This window comes from Lipophrys pholis (genome assembly GCF_963383615.2).
Source record: "Lipophrys pholis genome assembly, chromosome: 21".
Taxonomy (NCBI): domain Eukaryota; kingdom Metazoa; phylum Chordata; class Actinopteri; order Blenniiformes; family Blenniidae; genus Lipophrys; species Lipophrys pholis.
The window spans coordinates 12922825-12943575 of NC_137649.1; the positions used below are offsets into that span (position 1 = coordinate 12922825).

Sequence of the window (20751 nt, forward strand, 5' to 3'; positions counted from 1 at the left end):
ATTACTCTGATGACTAACATGGATGGGAGCATTAGGGCTTATTCATAATAAGGCTTACAGGTAATACCTTTCATCCAAGGCTCTTTTAACACCTGCTTCCTCCAATATTAACTGGATAATTGCAGGACGATGTCGGATACATGGGCCTTAATTAACATATGATTAAACTGTGCACAGTCGAGCTGACATGGAAGGATTTAACCAGAATTCAGGTTCATAAGGTTGTTTTTTTTAATTTGGGAGGGGGGGTAGTCAAAATGAGGTATACATACACTGATCAGCCATAACATTATACCCACTGATATTTTGTAAATCTTGAACTCCAGTAGACCTCAGTGCTGTGGTATCTGGCTGGAGCCAAGTCATCAGTTCACCGTAAAATGTTTAAACTACTGAAGCATTCAGGGCTGCATTATCCTGTTTAAAGGGGCCACTGCCTTCAATAAACATTATTTTTTATTTCTAATTAGGTGGGGCGTGCTGAAGTAACATTCACGTGGACGATCCAAAGGTGCCTGCGCTGGCTTGCATTCCTTCCGTAATGCGTTCTGGTGCCACGTGATGTCAGAAACTTTGATTTCGGTGGTGGGATGGGCCCAACTGACCGCTCTGCAGCATGTATTCTGACTCCTCACCTCATATCAGAGCCATCGTTACCTTGCCCTGCAACTGGATACAGACCCGGCAGCCCATTCAAGGGAAACAACATGAACTCATGACGCCACTTGGACGTCCGGTTGACCTGATTCAGCTCCTTTGAGAAACCAGACAGGCCAGCCATCACTCCCCACTTGCATCAATGGGCCTTGACCGCTTCTGACCCCGTCGCCTTTTCACTAATTTTCCTTTATGTCACTTTTGGTGAAATCAAACAGATTGTGAGCGTCCAGTTTCTTTCTCTTTCTAACACATCAGAATGTTAATCTGATGCCAAACATAGCCCACCCACCCACAGGTGCTTTGATAAAGAGACAATGTGCCTTGTTCCCTTCAGCGGCCAACTGGCTAAAGTCACTACATTTCCACTGAACTGCCACAAGCAGAGAGGTGCATCTCTATCCCGGTGTTAATGGATGCCTTTAACACCAGAGGACTACTTCAATTATTATACATCATGGAGTACATGTGGGATTTGGCTTTCTGCATTATTTGTTTGACACAGAACGGGATGCAGTGGACGTGAAGTGAGGCAGAAAGGACGGATGCATTCAGACTCTGGCTGCACTCGAATGTTTTTCACTCTGGCTTGCAGCAGTCGGCAGAGTCAGATGGTCGTTCATCCAATTCGGTTCACGCTAAAATGTCTCAGCAACAGCAGGATTGATTCCAGAGACTTTTGATCTACATATTTACGTCTCCATCAGATTGAATTGTAACAACACTGGCTTCCTCGGTTTCCTTTGCATCGTCATGAAATTTTGATGTGTTCAATACTCTGATTTATGGCTGCACACAAGCAAAACTAATAACATTCCCATCACACGCAGAGATTTCGCTCCTCGATGTTCAGTTATGCGTTATTGTGCATTTGGTGTTTCCTACAAATGTTCAAGTGCTGAAAGATGAAACCAAAATTATGCTAATGGTAAAATTCAGCATGCGACCTTTGTTAATGTGAGCATTTCAGCATGCTGATTTTAGCATTTGGCTTGAAGCGCCACCGTGATTAGTTCCAGGTTAAGAGTCAGACATGATAACTAATTATTGTATTTAGTGTAGTGTCTCGTAACACCTCACAACATCCTCACAAAAAGTGTGGCTGCATATTTTAGCCTCATGCTGAACGATGATGATCCACTCCAGTCTTTTTAAGACAACACAGGAAACCAGGCTGCTTCTTGGTAATCAAGGTCTTTTTTTTCCAGGCTCATTTGAGACAGCTGATTTCAACAACCGCAATATAGCAGGAATCCCCCTCATGGGTCTGCTGGCTAGAAGTGGGCCTTACAGATACGGACGACAGGCGGTCCATATCACTGATATTTACAATAAGACCCCCACAGGATAAGGCATGTGTCTCAAGCTCAAAGTGGGAGAGTTGACAACACAGGTTCCTGAAATGACAGATCTGATAATAGCGGACAAGCCTATAGCAAGAATGAATCCGTTGACGTCCATTTATAGTGTCCACGTTGTTGCAGTGGCTCTTGACTCTCAGCGAGTGGAGGGTCTGAGTGTGGACCGGTCATATCTGTACAGAGCGAGACATTGCTGTCTATCTTTGACTGACTGGGGCCTGTGCAGTGTATTTCACCCTCGCCTGGCATCGTCCATTGCTCTGGATGCACCCAACCGCCCCGGATTGAAAAAAGTTGTATAAAATATTAATTACATTTTTTATTATTATTGGATTATGTTTTCGTTTAGTATTGAACTGGCTGCAATCTGTCAGTGTATTTTTATGACTTCAGCCTGAGCGGGAAAGTGTTTTAAAAGATTATATTTTTGTCTGACAGATGGTAAATAGGCTGATTTTCATTTTATCTATATAATGCGACAGAGCTGCTCAATCTTATGCCATCACGCTGTCTGCTGCACTAAATGCATTTGGATTATTGTGATGATTATGCTTTTTTTTTTTTTTTTTTAATGCAATGCAGAACTGCAGGAATTCTTGTGTTGCTCAGACAAATACAGATATTCTTTGTGGAGATGGCACACCCAGCGCCTGGCACAATCCTGCACTTAGACTGCTTTTCTTTTTTTCCCCCTGCATTAGTATTTCTATCAAATGGCTCTCGAGCTACTTTGGAAGTAAACTGAGAAAACTTGAGGTGCAGATCTCTTTCGGATATTAGTTGGTTCTGCTGACACTTAAAACAACCGAACAATCACTGTAGGTTTTAATCATAATTAGTTTTCAAACTATAAACACACATCGAGTGGACACAAAGGATTTAATTCAAATGAATGTAAGTATGTGAATTTTGCAGCATTCAGATAACGATTAATGTAAGTTTAGTCCGTAGCAGATGTTTGCATTTACAGTTTGACTCCTTCTTGTGGTCCAGCCTGAAAGAGAATCCACTCTTGTCTCAGCTTGTCCAGATACAGGGGAACTTTCTGTCCTTAAGTTGTTGCCGAGGCTATTCTGCTGTCACACAATGACACCATAATTACAGAGCAGGGACCAAAGGAAGACAGCCACTGCCCACTTAGTCTCCACGGCGGGAACATCAGCAAACACAAGGCAATTATACAACTCCCGCTCCACATCTGAATTCTTCACAGCACAATCTCCTGCAGATCTTCGGTGTGTTTTCCTTAAGATAACAGGAATTTTTCTCACATGCCCTAAAGAAAGCAGATATATCCACACATATGCACATCCAAGAAGGATGGAGTAATCCCCCTTTCCTCCTGGAGGCTGCTCAATATGTTATAGCATTAAGATTTAATCAGCAGACCACAGACATGCCAAAGCCGTCTGTGCAATCAGCAGGAGTGATATTTCTGTCATTGTCTAAGACTGAAAGCTTTTATTGACATGTAATGCTTTCTTTCTTTTGAGGCATGATATCATCTTCGCCGTCCTCATCGGGGCTCCAGCTGTGATTAGTGTACAGCACTGTTCATGAATGGTTGATGAACTGCAGCCCAAGGCGATTATTATCCCCGCTACATTCATCTCGCCGAGACCATTGATTTGCAATTAGTCCAGGGGTAATGTTACACACTCAGGTCTTTCTTTTACATCCAGGTACAGTATCTTTTGTGTGCTGTGCTCAGCTATTGTTGTTGAGTCCCACTGTGTCGCCGCAGGCTCCTAAGTCAGCGGGGATAAAGTATTCAGCCAGTGCGGTGTTGTCGACTTCCTGCGTGCTCCTCTGACTTGCTGTGTGTATAAGTATGCAGGCAGAGTGGCGGTGTGTGTCTCCTCGGTCTCCTGCTCCTCCCCCTTCGTGAAGCACGCAGGAGGTTTTATCAAACGCTGACTGGGAAGACAGATGGCTTTGAATAGGCGAGCCTAATGTAAAAGTGTGTGGAGTATGGCGGAGGGAGAGATAAGCAGCAGCCGTCCATTTCTCTCTGGCTGTGTTGGGGTACAGGGCCTTAAATCACCTGTTATCTCCTGCAGCCTCAGCCAGACGCTAATGGTCATCACAGCGGGCTGAACCCTGCAGGCAGCGGTGGCAGTGGGAGGCGGGGCGGAGACTGTGGACTCTCCGTTCTCTCCATTGCGGCTGCAGCGGGTTTCACGCCGACGCGCCGAGGGATACCTGATGTTCCAGGGGAAACATTATTCTTTGCGCTGTGCAGCAGAGCAGACGTCCTATTGACACACTGCCCATTAGTTTACTGAAAGACATGACATCACTACCCAGGCACAGTTGTACTATAAAACACTTCTCCTTGCAGAAATACAGTGTCTCCCGAATACAATTTCCGCATATTTTCGATGGGTATTATATTATTGCTCAACCTGAAGCCATTTGTGGCAGCGGCGGGGACGACGGCAGTAGTTCAAAGTGGTGAGAAACAATAAATGTTCAGACAAGCTATAAGGAAGCCAAGACTCCACTAGACTATCTCAGCTCAGAGGCAAAGGCAATTAATTACGACATGTTGTCACTTGAAGATAAAGTTAGAAGAGGTCTGCCATTGGTTTGTTTTAAGGTATCTGTGGCATACATTACAGTTCGGGCTCGATCGCTTTCTATTCATCCCGCATGGGATATTTCACAGAGGTTCTGTACAAAAAAACCTGCAGGTCGTCTCACATAGATTTTATAAACGGCCACAGGCTGAACGGTGGCAATGACAATTTACCTTGATGACTATGCAGTTAAAAATATATTGTTGTTAGGGGCGTAACAAAGAGTGATGAGGGAAAGTGCCGTGCAGACAGACTCCATTAATGTCAAGTTAATTACCTTTAAGTAGTACCCTTAATAGTAATGCAGAGTTATCTAATTAGCATTTAGCTTTTCTTGCCAAGTCGTTCACTAGTGGCCTTGCAGACCTGTAGTCTGTGCTATCAAGGATCAGTGGCCTTCAGGGCTCCACTTCTGATCTGAACCATTATTGGAAAAACTAAAGGTTAATGATTAAAGTGCCACAGAGATTATGCTTTTTTTTTTTTATGGTGAAATGAAAGATACCATGACCCTGGTTCCTTTGACAGGAAGCCACTGTGTTCCAAGCTTTGCATTTAAAAAAATCATTACTGGAAGCGATTGTCCAGGTTAACTGAGCGACTGCGTTTGAAGCCAAACTAAGCAGGTGGTTCATGTGGTTCATGTGAGACCACAGAGCATCACAGACTTACAAAGTTGAACCAAATCTCACGGAACAGTCCTTCAACTGCTTGACGTCACACTGCTGCGAACAAACAAAGCAGGAATAAAGCAGTCCAGCAACATCTCGGTTATAGATTAAGTTTTAACAACTTCTCTGTAAATATTGGACCAAAACTCGCAGAGGAAATCCCTGAAGAGAGGAGTGATCATGTTATAGACAGGAATCCCAGCAGATGTTCCTCACAGCTGAGGAGGGAAAAGAAAGACACTGTAAATAAATCTAAATACAAAACGACATGGAAATTGTTAAAATGATCATTGAGGGGATTTCAGAGCCACCAACATACATCAGTAATCATTCCAAACCAGTAAATTTCAAAATAAAACAAAAATAGCCAAAGTTGTACCGCTGTTAAACACCACTTCACCAATTACAGGTCTTTTTCTCTGTTCAGGGGTGATTTACATTCTAAATGATCATTAAACTTAAATAGAACTAGTAGCAATAGCAATGGTAACAGGAATACGTATGCACCGTTAAATGGTGTGTAAATTGAGAGAGTTCATGAACGCAACTTTGCTAGTGTTAAAATTGATCAAATAAAGTGGAAATGTCACATAAAACATGTTCAAAACAAGATATCAAGACGCATCTCGGTAATCAATAAAGTAAAACACATTCTTGACCACAAATCACGACACATTTTATACTGTTGACTGGTTTCTAATTTACTGGGCAGAGATTTGGGTCAGTGCACATAAATGTTCACTCCAGCCACTACCAGGTCTACCAAAAGGATGCCGACGACGGGTGCTTCATCAAACTGGGTACAGAAATCACACAAATCCACTCTTCTTAAAATCAAAAATACTAAAATTCACTGACCTGGTAAATTTTCGAACGACTCCTCCTTTTTGAGTGTGTCGGCCCATTATTTATTTAGTTATCTGTTACTTGTTTTTTACTTGCTTTGCTCTGTTATGTTTTTTTTTGTTTTGTTTGTGTATTTACTTTATATTGTTTGGTTTTGTTGTGGTTCCCACATGTCCGCAATAATCTTTTAAAATCAATTCTCCTACATCAGGAAGCAACAGCACTTTGGACTGAACGAAAATATTGCTGAGGCTGATTGCACCTGCCAAGTCGTCTCCAGGCCCTGCGACGCTGACGTGGATGAAGCGTGTTTGGAAGATAGATGATGAATGGACAATCGCCAAGAGCAAAAATCCAATTTTTGGCTAAAAAAAAACAAACTGCATCAAACTTTGAAGTTCTTTGTCACGCTCAACAAGCTTCAGACTCGACCTTGAATAAACTGGAAAAGGTTGAATGTCCAGGTGGGGAAGTTGAAGTTCGGGGTGTCCAGGTTTTATCACGACAGTGTGACGTTCCCAACAACTATTTCAGTGTGTCCTATGAGCGCCCAGGTTTTTAAAGGCAGTACATTGCGTGGCTATTACTGAAACAATCGTCGACACAGACGAGCAGTTATGAACAATTCCAAGTCATTAGGGCGAACCACTACTCCACCTTCAAGCATTACTACATCATTGCTATGTTTCCTCCTTGGGAAGCCATCGTGTATAAAGCCAACCTATGATTAGAGTTTACAACTCCTACCACTGGAATTCAGTAATTACTAAATACGCAACTAACAATAACAGTAGCTGCACGGCTCACAAACACATGTTTTCGATAGCTTTTGATAAAAACTCGGGGTTCACGGTTCATTCACAACAGAACTCACAGAGAAAACCCAGACATGCAAAGGGAGAACATGCAGAAATGCCCAGTCCAACCTGGGTTCAATCTGGGGACATTATCACTGTGCAGCCCACTTTTTTATTTACTCCAAACCCAAAAGAATAACACAGCTCCACTTTGAGGCGATCCTGGTAGCAAAAAGTAGAGAGAGAGAAAAAAAAAAAGCCAACCTATTTTTAGATTTTACGACTTCCTCCTGCATACCTCTATAATTGCTCATTGTGAAACTAACAACATTCTGCACAACTAGACCGCTCAACATGAATTAAGTCCGTCTCTGTCTGAAGCAGGCAGTGAGATCACCGACTGACTCGGTTTGTCTCCTGGATGTGTTCAAGTGCACTCGCACATCTGCAATGTTAACGTGATCACTGCAGTGTTGCTATTACAGAAATGACTGAAGACTGAGTCTGTGAAAACACTGTCAGACTGAAGCTGTAATAAACCACAATTACTCTCGAAACCACAATTACACACAATGGTAATAATACATTCACCGACACCATTATCTTACATTAATATACCCTTATTATGACATCACTCCTGATTCCATGCGAGGTCTTCATCGGGCTGGTGGCACAATGAGCTTTGTCTGATGCACAACAAAGGAAGCTCCACAGAGCCGAGCGACTGCGGCTCAATTATCTGTGACATCAGCCGGCTCTCAGACCAGCTGTGTTCTCCATGAAACTGTCAACAACTCGTCGTTAAGGTTTTTTTTTTTGGTTTTTTTTGACGGCTGTTTTTCAGTAAAAATCAGCGCGCTGCTCCCAACAACAGCTGAATGGGAACAGTAGGTGCTTTAAATCCTCCACCACCCACTGTTAGGCTTGTGGGGTGACAGGAAACTTTTATAGACTGCAGGCAGTGGGAATATGAAAATGTAATTTATATAGTATGTATGGACACATCAAGTTCTCATCATTTGCTGAAAAAGAAAAATGCAATGCATAGCAGAGTATACAGCTGAAATACAATCAGGAATATTTATTCTTATACTATCGATTTACAGTCCCTTCCCCCCCCCTCTATCTGCTCCCAACTCATCTCATGGGCTCACTGAAGATGCTTTTACTTTCAAATGATACAGTGGTATCAAACATAAGCCCTGCGGACCTGTTGTAGCCCCTTCAGAGGATCCCCAGGGGGACAACTGGCCAAAATGCAAACATTGCAAAGAAGATGACAAGATCTCAAGATAAAAATAAAGAATACCTGCAATTCTCACATAACAGATCACTGAGAGCCAAAACTGAATGAAGCATTGAATTTGGCAACCTTGAGTGAAAGCCTCACCGATTGACAACCCTCATGGCCAGATGATGATCCAACATGGCCTCACAGCAAGAATACTGAGAATTTGAGTCTGGTATGAGGCGGGGTGGTTGGTTTCTGTTTTCATGTTCTCCCTGTGCATGAGCGGGTTTCCTAAACTTTTTTACGTTTCTACAATTTGAGAAAAAGTTGATGACTCTGAATGCGAGTGTCTCTCCGCGTTTGCTCGGTGATGGACTGGCGACCTGTCCGTCGTGTATCCTGCCTTTGTGCATTGTCAGCAGGGATCAGCTCCAGCGCCCCGCGACCCTGAACTGGGAAAAAGCAATAGAGAAGATGGATGGATGGATACATGGATGGATAGGTGGCTGAAAGCCATTCAAGGTGAGTTTGTCCAAACAAAACTGCTCCGAGCTGCAGAAACCGTGCAGCCGAAGAAGCTTAAGTCTGGTCAAACTTGAAAAATGGCTAAATAAATATTCAATGTGACATAAGAAAAGCTTTAAAGAGTGATTTGGAAAAAAAACCAAATATGTGGTGAGTGCAGTCCTCAGCTGTGGTGGCCTCCGGCCTCAGGGTTTGGGTCTGAGGACTTCAGCCACTGCACAGGTTGGTCGAGAGCGAGATCAACTCTGAAATACAGTCTGGAGCCGCGAGAAGAGCATTAAAAGTAATCAATACAATCTGAAAAAAGAGAGACAGAGGGAGAAACAGAAAATCCTCTGCTGCCGTCAGCTGTCATTCCAGTGTTGGATCACCTCAAACCCATTCACCTCCACGTTTCATCATCCAGTTATCCAGTGGTCTCATCAGAAAATCCCTCCACCGCATCACATGCAGCCCGAGCTGCTGCGGAGTCTGGATGTCTCTGGAGGATACTCGAGTAGATCTAATGGCATAATCGCTCACTTTAAATGATGATGTCACGATGGAGTCACATATTTCTTCAACTTATCAGCTTTTCCTCATTGCGAACATTGTAACATTTAAGCTCACTCAATTACTCCTAATGGCTGTTTCCTCATTTGGGTCTCTATTGATTTAAAAGTCTCTCAACAATTAAAGCTCTCCAAAAACCTATCAGATTAATAGGACTGTGTGTACAGCTGCTCCCTTCTACAGGGGTCGCCACAGCAAGTCACTGCAAAAATGTGTTTTGTCGACATGGCGGAGTTTTCACCCCGGACGTCCCCCCCTATTTGCACAGGGAGAACACGCAAACTCCATACCTGCGTGTTGCAGTGAGGTGAAGTGCGTACGCACCAAGCTCACACCAATATATTACGTCTTGTCTTTCTCTGGTAGCCAGTTATTTTTTTTGTTTAGTCGTCATAAAGCGTAGCCTTGCTTTAGGAACCTGCTCCTTCAACAATGGCCACAAGCGGCCAGTTGCTCCACAGACTATTCCAGCAACTTCTTAATCCCTGGGTGTGTATTGATCATCTTTCATATCATTTGATTTCAAGAGTCTTATCAGTGTATTATCTGCCATACTGAGAGAGGTAACAACTTACTTCAGGAACTAAAAGCATCAGGCAAAGCAAAAATAAAGCCGTTGTAGAATTTCTAAATGGTTTGGTGCGGTGCTGGAGTCGCTTCTCATTACAGGATTTTATACAGCTTTTCTATTAGTCTTTGTTAAAATTTGTATCGTTTCTTTTCTGAACTATTCTGGACTGTACCATCTCAAACATTTACTTTCTAACTCTGGTCTACGTTTGGATCCGCCACCCCCCCCCCCCCCCTCACTCTGACACCTCCGATTTGTATTTTGCTTAAAAACTCAGTAAAGAAATAAGTGCTTGGATTTGCAGAGACGTCTGCTTACCAAACAGAACCGTGAGCTCCGGGGCGTCAGCACTCTTTTAGAATGGGCGATTTTCTGGATTTGCAGCAGGGATCAGAGTTAAGAAGAGTATGTGTGCCAAACAAAATGTCTTTGTTCCTCTGAGTGATGATGTGTTTCTCGCCCGCTTAACTTGGCCCCTGCTCTGTGCCAAAGAAGCAGCTTTACAGAACGAGGCTTCCAGCGAGTCCAGATAGCAGACGGGATTAAAAATACTGAGCGAATAAAATCCAGATCCTCCAATTCCGATCCCCGAGTTGATTTAAGGTGACGAGGAGTGAGACTGACGCGTACAATGGTCTCTGCCTGGTGAAAAGCCGAACAGCGTCTTGTTTGAGCTTCTCCCCTCAGCTTTGATGTGGGCCGGGTACCGTAGGGCAGCCTTCACTTGTTAGCACTGTGCCGACACAGTCCTGATTGGAGCTGGCCTGGACTACAATAATCATTTCCTCTTCCTCCTTTTTTTCATGAGTCAGTCAGAATTAATTCCGCTGCCCTTTACAAGATTGGAATTGCACGTGAGGCGATGGGGTAGCCACTTATCTCTTTATTATATGAATTCCATCAGAGTTACATGGCGGCGGTGAAATCTTGGTTTATGTTCTCGCAGCATTAAGGAAAAGCTCACTTTTTTTGGGGGGTTTGAATATGATTTAATGCCAATCTGATTTCCATATTGCCATTGATGAGTGATTGCTCACTCATCCTCCTGTGAAGTGACGCCCTGCTGATGTGATTGTAGTGAACGAGATGGAAGGAAAGTCCTCAAGATCTGCTCAGCTGAAGGTGATACGAGGCTGCAACTGTCTGAGCTCGTCAACTTCAAGTGCAGCGACGTGCCTGCACGCGTGGCAAGGTCAGCCGGGCATCAATCACGTTGGTACGGACGGAAACATCTCGACTGTTGCATGGATGGCTGTGAAATTTTGTGCAGAGGTACAAATTCCCTCTCCGCTCTCCTTCCATTAGCACCGCGGCTCAGAGGGAAACATCCTGACTAACTATTGGTATGAAATTTAATTAGATATTCAAGGTCCCTTCGCGGATCACGTGGCAGGACGGCAGCTCCCAGCCCGGTTCCTGCTTTGGCAGAAGAGATTTTTAATCTTGGCCTGACACGCTCTCTTCAAATAAACCCCAAGGAAAGAAATGCTCACCGTCACCGTCGCCTGTGAGCCCATGTTATAAACAATAAATCAATAATGGGGCCTGTCTTCCACATCCTCTGTCCTCAGGAGAGTGCATCAGTCACCTCTCAGCATGCCAGCGCTGCATATTCGGAAAACATTTCTAAACAAGAGCCGAGTCCCAATCAAACAATGCTGTTCACACACCGAGTGAGTCTCCATGTACCCGGGCAGCCGAAAGCTTTCATTATTCAGTTCGGCTGCTGGCATTGCTTTACAAGTCACTCGCTCTTTCTCTCTCACTCTCTTTCGGATCAAAGGCGTGTTTCATCAATCCATCCTTTCGTCTTTTACACCTGCTCGATCCAGTGTGGAGTTGCAGGTAGCTGGAGAGAATCCCAGCGTGCTACAGAAACCAGGATGGTTGCCAGGCCACCACAGGTCAAACAAAGACAAACTCCCCGGCTCTCATTTTAAGGTGGGTATTGAAGTGAGAATTCATGGAGGTAAAAGTCAGGATGCTTCGATCCTTGATTGGCTTCATCGATGCTGAAGGAACCGATGGTGAAGGTAGAAATCCTCAAAAAAAGAGTTTCCCCAAAAGAACTGGACTGAATTATACTCGTTTCTCTACAGAAGCCCGAGAAGCGACGGTAGCTTTTCAAAAAACAACAGCAAAGCTTATCTAGCAAAAAAAGGCAGACGAGTAACATGACGAGCGAATGCACACTATCCCACCGTCTGTCCACATTTTCCCGTGTATGGCCCTCAGTTAAAGAAAGGCTGGGACACTCTCCAGAGAAATATCCAGAGGAAGCACACAAGTAGTGAGGTGACAGTGCTCACCGCCATTGTGCGTCTGTTATGTTTTTATTGATAGAGGATTGATTGAAGAATTCAAAACAAGAATTAAAAGTAAAAATACTACTTGGACTGTCCAACACAGATGCACGTCTCCAATAAACGCCCGCTGAATAATGAGTCTTGTGAAACAGCGTCAGTGAACTGCGTTCGGTTTGATTATGGATTTCCAATAATAAGTCTTTGTTTCAGATTTGATCGATATTCTCAGTATTTTATCGCAATGAATATGAATTTCTATTGGTCGATGACCAGGAAGCTCCACATGGCTTCACAGGAAGAGAAAAAGAAGAACATTGGTGTGAAAGAAATACAAATCACGTTCTCTTATAATTACTTCACACACATCAAGAAATAACTGAACTACAACTTGAACAAAGCAATTTAGAGACAGCAAAGTGTAATTTTACTCAGCAGATAATGCCCCTCAAAAGTGATTCTTCACATCTTTTATAGTGTTAATAAAGTTTTCCGTTGTATGTTTGGAGAGGTATCAGACAGCACAAAGCATCCGGGGTAATTAGCATCCGTCTGAGTCTTGCTCTAAGAATTAGCTTATCTCTCCCTCGCAGGTCACCTGAAGAACGCCCGACTCCCACGAGCGCCTTCTGACTCCACCGATCTCCACATTCCTCGTGGAGCGCTCCACCAGCTCCCCGCCTCGGCTGTGCTCATTAGAAAATGCCACTTTGACGAGCTAAAAGAAGATGGCGGAACGTTACGCATCGCCTGCTTGAACATCAGCACGCTCCGACGCTGGGGGTCAGCATCTAGTGGGGAAAACACTGCTTCTTGCAGCAACGTTTGCGTGAGCCGGGCTTTGAAACGAATCCAGACGGATCGCTGGCCCTCGTCGGTTAAAGCGAGTCAGTGGGAGAATTCGACGAGTTGACACTCGGATTGGAAAACAGATGAGACCCTCAGACGCGACAGCTTTCCTTTTAACACCCAGAGTTATATTGTGAGGCTCACAAATGGCCCGGCTGTGCTCGCCACAATCAGCGCAACAGTTTGGAGCACAGAGAGAGAGAGAGAGAGAGAAAGAGAAAGAGAAATAGAGAGAGAAAGAGAAAGAGAAAGAGAAAGAGAAAGACACCCGCCTGCGAAGAAATAAAAAAAACCCTGAATGCTCTCCATCAGGAGCGGGGGCCAATTAACAGAATAATTAACTGAACTAATGTCTCTCTTAAACGACTGTTACAGGCCACTGTGACAGCAACGAGTGTATTTTAATTAAAGTGCCCTCCAGTTAGTGTGTGCGTTTATAAAGCCCACGAGGGACTCTTTTCCAGTGGAAAGAGATGTTCAATGAACTGCTGTACGCTGCATGTGCATTGTGAGCGCTTTGTCAACGTGGGCTAAATTGGTTGCAGATTGTTGTCAAGCATGGGAGAGAGAGGGAGAGAGAGAGAGAGAGAGAGAGGGGCAATAAAACTATTATTTTCCCTTGCTCACACCAAAAAGCTCATCTCCTCCACCAGCGCTGTGGTTTTCCTTATGGGTGTCCAATGAAGCGTGCACATCAGCATTGAAATTAAAGAGGGGATCTGTAATGAAACTCCCAGAGCCCCCAGAGTAAGAGAGTAACAAGTCAGCCCATAAATAAGACACACAGAACAAGATCATAAACGATTTAGACGTGAAAGGAAGTCTGGAAGTAGGACAGCAGGACAGGAGCAGGAAGCCTCGCTGACGTACCGACATTGGCGGCTCCGCCGGGGGAGAGAAGGTGTTTTGGTATCTGGAGCAGAAATGTCGTGTCGCTGTCACAAACCATATTCAAATGAAGGACGGCGACGTCTCTGTCGAAGGCAGCGATCGGGGCTTCTCAGCTCGAAATGTAAATCAAATACAGATTTAGGTGTTTCACTTTGAAAACGGCTCCAAAGTGAAATTCACTCTCCCCCTTCGATGAATGATTTATAAAACAAACCGCCGCCACTTTTTGAAGTTGCCGTGGCAGCTCTAATCCTGAGATGCCAAAACGGTATCAGTTTAAGTAGGCGAGAGTCCTGCGTTCTTCTGAAGACATCAAAAGACGAACTTCAGGTAATGACTTTTACTCTTCAAAAATAGATGGATACCCTTCAGGAAATGAACTCTTCAGAGATGAAAAAAAACAGTCTTGATTCTCAGTTTGGATGGCGCGTAATGTATCTGAAGCATGTTTAGCTTGATTGAATGAGCAGGTGCCGCCTGTTAAGAGAGGCGGCGAGGAGCAGATGGCGAACAGAATCAGACTGAAGGAGAAAAAAAATGCTGTGTTGGTTTCTCAAGTTTATTCGATCTGTGGTTATCAAAGACAATGCCCAAGAACATAAGTTATGGAAAAAAAAAAAAAAAAAAGCCTTCATGATGGGGGCGGGGGGGGGGGGGGGGGGGGACTCTGAGTTTGATATGACTTAGCATTATCATTTTTAAACGTAGGCATATTTTCCTCATTCGTTTTAAAACAGCAATGTTAAAAAGTAAAAAAAAAAACTAACAAACAAAGGAACCGAACAAACCGATGGACAGACGAGACAGCAAAGATGCCGAAATGGACATTATCTCAGTGGAGTGCTTCTTTTGGTGAACCTCGGGACGGCTCGGGTGTCTGTGTGTATGTGTGTGTGTGTATGTGTGTGTGTGCGTGTGTGCGTGCACCATGAGTTCACCAAGACTCCACATAATCTTACCATTGTTCACTAGAGGTCACCAGCTAAGTGACTGGAGTTCACCATTGTTCCGAAGTGCTGATAGGCTGAGGACAGCCGTCGCCGCCAGTCTCCCGCCGGCCACACATAAACACGATTCATTCAGGAGGAAAGCTAGAAAATAAAAACACACCGCCCACCAATAACCAGGCACCTGGTCGTGACATGGCCCCGTAGACTGAAAACACACACACACACACACACACACGCGCACACGCACACACACACACGCGTGTCCATCCTCTCGCAGACACTGTACAGTATACAATGCACTAACCCCATACGCACAAAATTAAGACCATTAAAAAAACACTTGATAAAAGCACAATATGGTTTTGTAAAATTAATTGCACATGAAGAGACGAGGTGGAGGAAGCACAGTGGGAGGAGCGGGAGGAGGAGGAGGAGGAGGGGGGGGGGGGGGGTGAGCATGGCAAAAGGAGGGTACAGTACATTCAGTAAACAAAATGAGCAGGAAAAGAAAAAGAAAAAGGCAAGATTAGAGTTAAAACCACCAAAAGGAATTAAATAAAAATGAAAACACTTTTTTTTTTTTCCTCTTCTAGTTTCTCATTTTTTTCCAGTCATTGATTCCAAAGCTCACTCTGGGGTGTGCCAGTCTTACAGTAGTCCCAGTGTCGTCTCAGGAGACAGAGAGAGAGAGAGAGAGAGAGAGAGAGAGAGAGAGAGAGAGAGAGAAAGAGAGAGAGCTCGGTCAGTTGTGTTGATTTTAATTGTTTAAGTTTTTTGTTTTTTTTTCTTCTTCTCTTATTTAAAATCAGTGTTCACGTCTACATCTCTACAGACCCGACACGACGTCAGGCGGGGGAGTAGTGGTAGGGTGCAATTCTTCCATGACCCGACATATGCACAGGCATTTTACACACACACACACACACACGCGCGCACACACTCATATGTTCACACACACATACAAACACACACACACTCAGACAAACAGAGTGCATTCTCATTCCCATCACCCCTGGGTACAGGCTTCTTCTTTTCTTCTCAGCTTAGCGCATCAAGTGCGCCTCACTCCTCTGTACAAAAGCAGCCTCCTTCCCTGGAATCGGAGCCTATGCGGTTCTCCTCACTCCTCCTCTCCTCCTTTTTTTTTTCCCCCCTCTTTAAAATTCTTTTTCCTTTCTTCTTTTACTTCTTTTGAGAGTTGAGCAGTTTGTCTGCCTCGGGGTACATCGGGTACTTCACCGTCTCTATTTTCTCCTTCACCTTGTAGGAGGGGTAAAGGCCGGTGCGGCCCAGTTTGCGGTTGATGCCTTTGGAGTATCCGTCCCAGTGGTTTCCGGCCACGCCGATCACGTCGCCGGGCTCCAGGGGAATGTCCTCGCTGTTGCGCGGCTGGTGCGGGTAGATCGCGATCTGATTGTGGGCGTTCTGGCCTCCAAAGTAGTAGATGTCATCCAGGGAGTAGAAGAAGGAGGACGCGTCTGGATGCAGCGTCTGCATAATCTCATAGGCCACACGGCAGACCTGAGACACACAGAACCGCAGCCAGGGATTATTTTCATTGTAGGGTCGAGGAATGTCTCGGTAATAATGAAAGGACAAAAAGGACTTCTCACTGTCAGCAATGCACATTTCGCTTGAGTCCCGATAAAACCGGGATAAAAACGCGCTAATCGACTCCTTCCAGCACGATCCTTGAAGTGGGCTAATAAGGCCAAAGTGTGAGGAGAAATTACGGCGCTCGCACACTTTCAGCAGGGCTGGCAGGAAGCCTCGTCCCTTTAAGCTAGAACCTGCTTTAAAACAGCAGGACAAAAGCCGGCAGCGGAAGACAAATGCCACAGTAACATGGGGGCCGGCGTTTCGCGGGGAAACTGCCGTGAGACACGCGAGTGAAAATGGAGAAAAATGCGGCGGCGGACAATCACATGATTCTGTTGTTTTTCCAAAGGTTCTGATGGAACTCGTGACCAAGTGGAAACATCGGTTAAATAGCGTCACTTCTGCAGCTTCCACATTCAGGACTTTACCGACGTGAGAACATCTTGTTTTCTATAACCTTGTTTGTCGTGTGTAAACAATGTGTTCATCACATTGTTGTCTTTTTGTTTGGTCCTCCACAGATTCATGGTAAACACATGACCTGTGGGACTTTCTATCAAACTGTGACTTATTTATCTTAAGCACAGCATTATAGAGACGAGACGCTTCGGCGACTAAATTATCAGCTAGAGATGTAAATAAATGGAAATCAGATCGACAAGACATAAGTTGACAATATCAGGATATTAGTTAGTGACACAACAAGCAGATCCTTTCTTGTACGTGATTCTTCTACCTGCATGTCCCACTCGCGTATTCACAAGAAATCACAAAGAAAAAGGAATAAGGAATAAATTAATATGTATTCTTTTAAAATGCACACCAACGCAGACCAATTCAGGCCTATATATATATATATATATATATATATATATATATATATATATATATATATATATATTATTTTTAATTTCTTCGAATCTTTATTGGTATTTGGACATGTAATGAAGAATATATCCGGATTGTGGAGAAGATGTGTTGACAGGAAGTGGATCTCCTTGTTAAACCGTGCCTTCCTCACTGGTCCGCTGCGCTGAGTCGTCTGTCTACGATGTGAATATGTGCTTGTGTATCTGAAGCGTTCTCAGTGTCACATACAGCAGCCATTGAACGCCACAGTTTAACGAAACAACAAATAATTTGAAAGTGTGTGATTGCGAGGGGTTTGAAGATGTAAGAGTTTCTAAATCCTTAAACCGTGACACCCCAAATAAATAAAGATATATCAACTCAAACAGCAATATGGAAGTGAAAGTGCATTTGACAGTGTTGGGACTTTAGTCGGTGACACATCCGAACGGATTCCTTTATTGTTTTCAATCACCGCGTTCTTTCTTTCTTCTTCTACACGAAAGCTGGAATCTAAATTCCAGTCAGCTCGGTGCTCGGCGTGTTAGTTTGAGCTGCTTTCATCCCAACGTCAAATCGATGCCAGCCTTCAGTATTCAAGTGAAAAAACATCAAAATAAAGCTCGGTGCTCTCTGTGACTGTGAACCGTGCGGCATGAGCTGACCTGCGAGGAGAAGGTGCAGACGAGGAAGTCGGTCTGTGACAGGAAGTGTATATCCAGGATGACTCCTCTCAGCGAGTTCTCGGTGTAGCGGTTGTGAAGGCCCGCCGACCACGAGATGGAGTTATCGCTGATGAACTCGTAGTCCGGGTACCTGGACGGAGACAGAAGCACGGGAGCTCAAATACGTTCACGAGCTGAAGACGGTAAAAAAAAAAAAAAATTTCGACACGAAGACAGCTGGGACACCGACTTCGTCTTGGCCTCTTGCAGCAGGGACGGGTCGTCGGTGGCCAGGTAAACTCGCTTCTTGTCGATGTGGACGCGCCTCGCCAGGTGTTGGAACTGCTCCTCCACGTGCACCATGTACTCCTCTATCGGATGGAAAGCCGCTTCCGTTCCCACTTTATCCGTCCGCCTCACGTGGACTCTGCACAGGCGACAAAGAACAGCCGGCGTTACACACGGGCATCGGATCGCGCGCTTTAAACGCACGTGTGAGAAACGTGTGAGACTTGCGATCGCAAACACAAGAGTGAAAAAAATAGAATTAACAGTTAAACGAAACATAAACAGTTCAAGTCCTTTCCAGTCAAATGAATACAAATAAACAGATTTGGGCTTATTTTGGTGCTGACGTCAAGTTTACAACCGTCTGACATATTGAAGAAAGACAAAGTGATTGACAAGCGAGCGTCACCGGGCGCGGTGGTGAAGTGGTGAGCGCCGCCGTGTCCGAGGTTCCCCCCTGGTGTGTATCCTGTTTATCCCCGCGTGACCGCATGACTTTTCTCAAGCTGTTTTCCCCACAACACAAAGACGTGCTTTGTTCCATTGATTCGCGGTTCTGATTTGGTTCGGGATGCAACTGTGTGTGTGGAAAATCTGTTCCCCGTGAAGGTCAGGGGGACGTGGTCGGAGCGCGCTCTGCCGTTCAAAACCCCACGCCGGCTGGGATCGGCTCCAGACCTCCCGCGAGCATCGAGTCTAAGTGTGTGTTGTGACTGGGAGACAGTGATCACTAAAAAACATTTTAATTGTGACAGTTATGGATCCCATAAAAAAAAAAAAAAGGGAATACATCTGATCTTGTAATATTGTGAGATACTATACTTTCATGACATTAAAGCTTAAAAAGACTTTTTTAAAAAAGTAGCTGAGTTTATTTATTATATCTTTAATGTGCAATGCAGCAGAAATATATGGAGAAGACACAGAGGTTCCCCAGTTTAAATTAAATTATGGAAAAAAAATATATACTTTTCCATTCCCGATGCACCTCCATATACTAAATAATTATAATAAGCTACTAGTTACTTTCACATCCTTTTCAGTTCCACCCAATGAAACTAGTTTTACAGACACATCTCCTGTTTAACAAAACAAGGGAAAAGTTGGTTAGAGACTTTATTGATCATTATATGTGTAATGTAATGAAAATATATTGGCTGGAAAACAAAGCTGCTTTATATAATGGCTAAACCCTATAAAACACCCAAAGACAGACACTGAAGGGAGAAAAAATCCAAATATACTGCTGTTTTTTTTTACATATTTGTTAAAAAAAAAAAAAAAAAAAGAGTTTTGTAACCTTCGAGTGGTTGAATAGTAACAATGCATGATTTATGAATCGCTCATAAATAAGAGAAACATGACGAGTGACTGCTGATAAGTCAATGACAGCAGTGAGAAGGGAAAAAAAAAATAAAAAATCATTGTGAGGATGAAATAAATTGAATTGATTTCTTTTCATTCACGTCGACAGAGCCGTGTTTCAACCGGGACATGCTGTTTGCAGGTAAATTCATCTGTTGCTCGCAGCTGTATTTTTCTTTTGCTGGCAAAGTATAAAAAGAAGCAGCACTTTAACTTTAATGGCATATTTGGGGTAGTTTTCCCATTGTTGGCGTGAACACAAACAAAAACAAAAAAATGATGGGACAGAGTGGAAAAAAAAAGAAGTTAAAGGAACAGTCAACCACCGCCACATAAAAAGATGAAGTTTACAAAATGCAGCGAGAAAGAAAGAAAGAAATAACCAATCCAACAGTTTTCTTTTTCCCCTTCAGTGTCCTTGTCATTGCTTCCAATATAAAAAAAAGGACAAAGAAAATGCTGTCACCGGCTGAACATGTGAGAAAAAGAGCCCAGCATGAAAACAGAACCCAGGATGAGGGGAGAACGGGAATTCCTCCGACACACAAGTATCCCTCAAGCTGATTTTTATTCCGTTCAGAACTATTCAATTACAAAACTACCCGGTCGCATCTGCATTCTGCCTTCTGGCGCAAGTGAAAATTTCAAATCTGAGAGGGGAAAAACCCCTCCCAAAACAATCCTTTTATCAGCTTTGACTTCTTGAGAAAAAAAACAAAAACATAAGGTGAACTTATTCCCTTTGTCCAGACTGATATATTTCTACTTTGAGGGGTTTTCCCAAGACTCTCTACATTCCAAGTTTAAAGGGACCGAGATGAAGAATTTCACTCATTTCTTCTTATTCCGAATTCAGAAGGTAAAGCAGCCTCTCTCACCTCAAGGTTACCGCCACCTCCGTCTTAACAATGAAGTGGAAAAAAGTGGAAAAGAAAGAATTTAAGGCTCAGAAGAAGAAGAAGAAGAAAAAAAAAGGAAACAAGCATTTTACAGCCAGAGGTCAATCTGGGACTATTGAGGACGCTTGTCTTTATTTACGAGGAAAATTTAAAGGCGGAGAACGGAAGTGAGAACCGGCGGAAGGCGTGGGTGACGTGTGTTGAGGTGTCTCATTGGTTGCCTGTGTCTCTGATTGGACGGAAGTCTCCACATCAGGCTTCCCCAGCCTTTGTTCGGGGGTTTCACCTTCCCCTGCTCACTTG

The 20751-nt window shown here is 43.9% G+C and overlaps 1 protein-coding gene across 1 annotated transcript in view; it reads right to left on the reverse strand.

Annotated features, from left to right (window-relative positions):
- Nucleotides 1–15584: 15584 nt before the first annotated feature.
- fut8b (fucosyltransferase 8b (alpha (1,6) fucosyltransferase)) overlaps nucleotides 15585–20751 on the reverse strand; it is a 104445-nt gene continuing 99278 nt past the window's right edge. The window contains exons 8-10 of the mRNA XM_080491015.1: nucleotides 18147–18323; nucleotides 17897–18047; nucleotides 15585–16304 (exon numbers count right to left, since the gene is read on the reverse strand). Of these exons, the coding sequence (XP_080347141.1) occupies nucleotides 15966–16304; nucleotides 17897–18047; nucleotides 18147–18323 (667 nt within the window). The 3' untranslated portion in view covers nucleotides 15585–15965. The remainder of the gene's footprint in view (nucleotides 16305–17896; nucleotides 18048–18146; nucleotides 18324–20751) is intronic.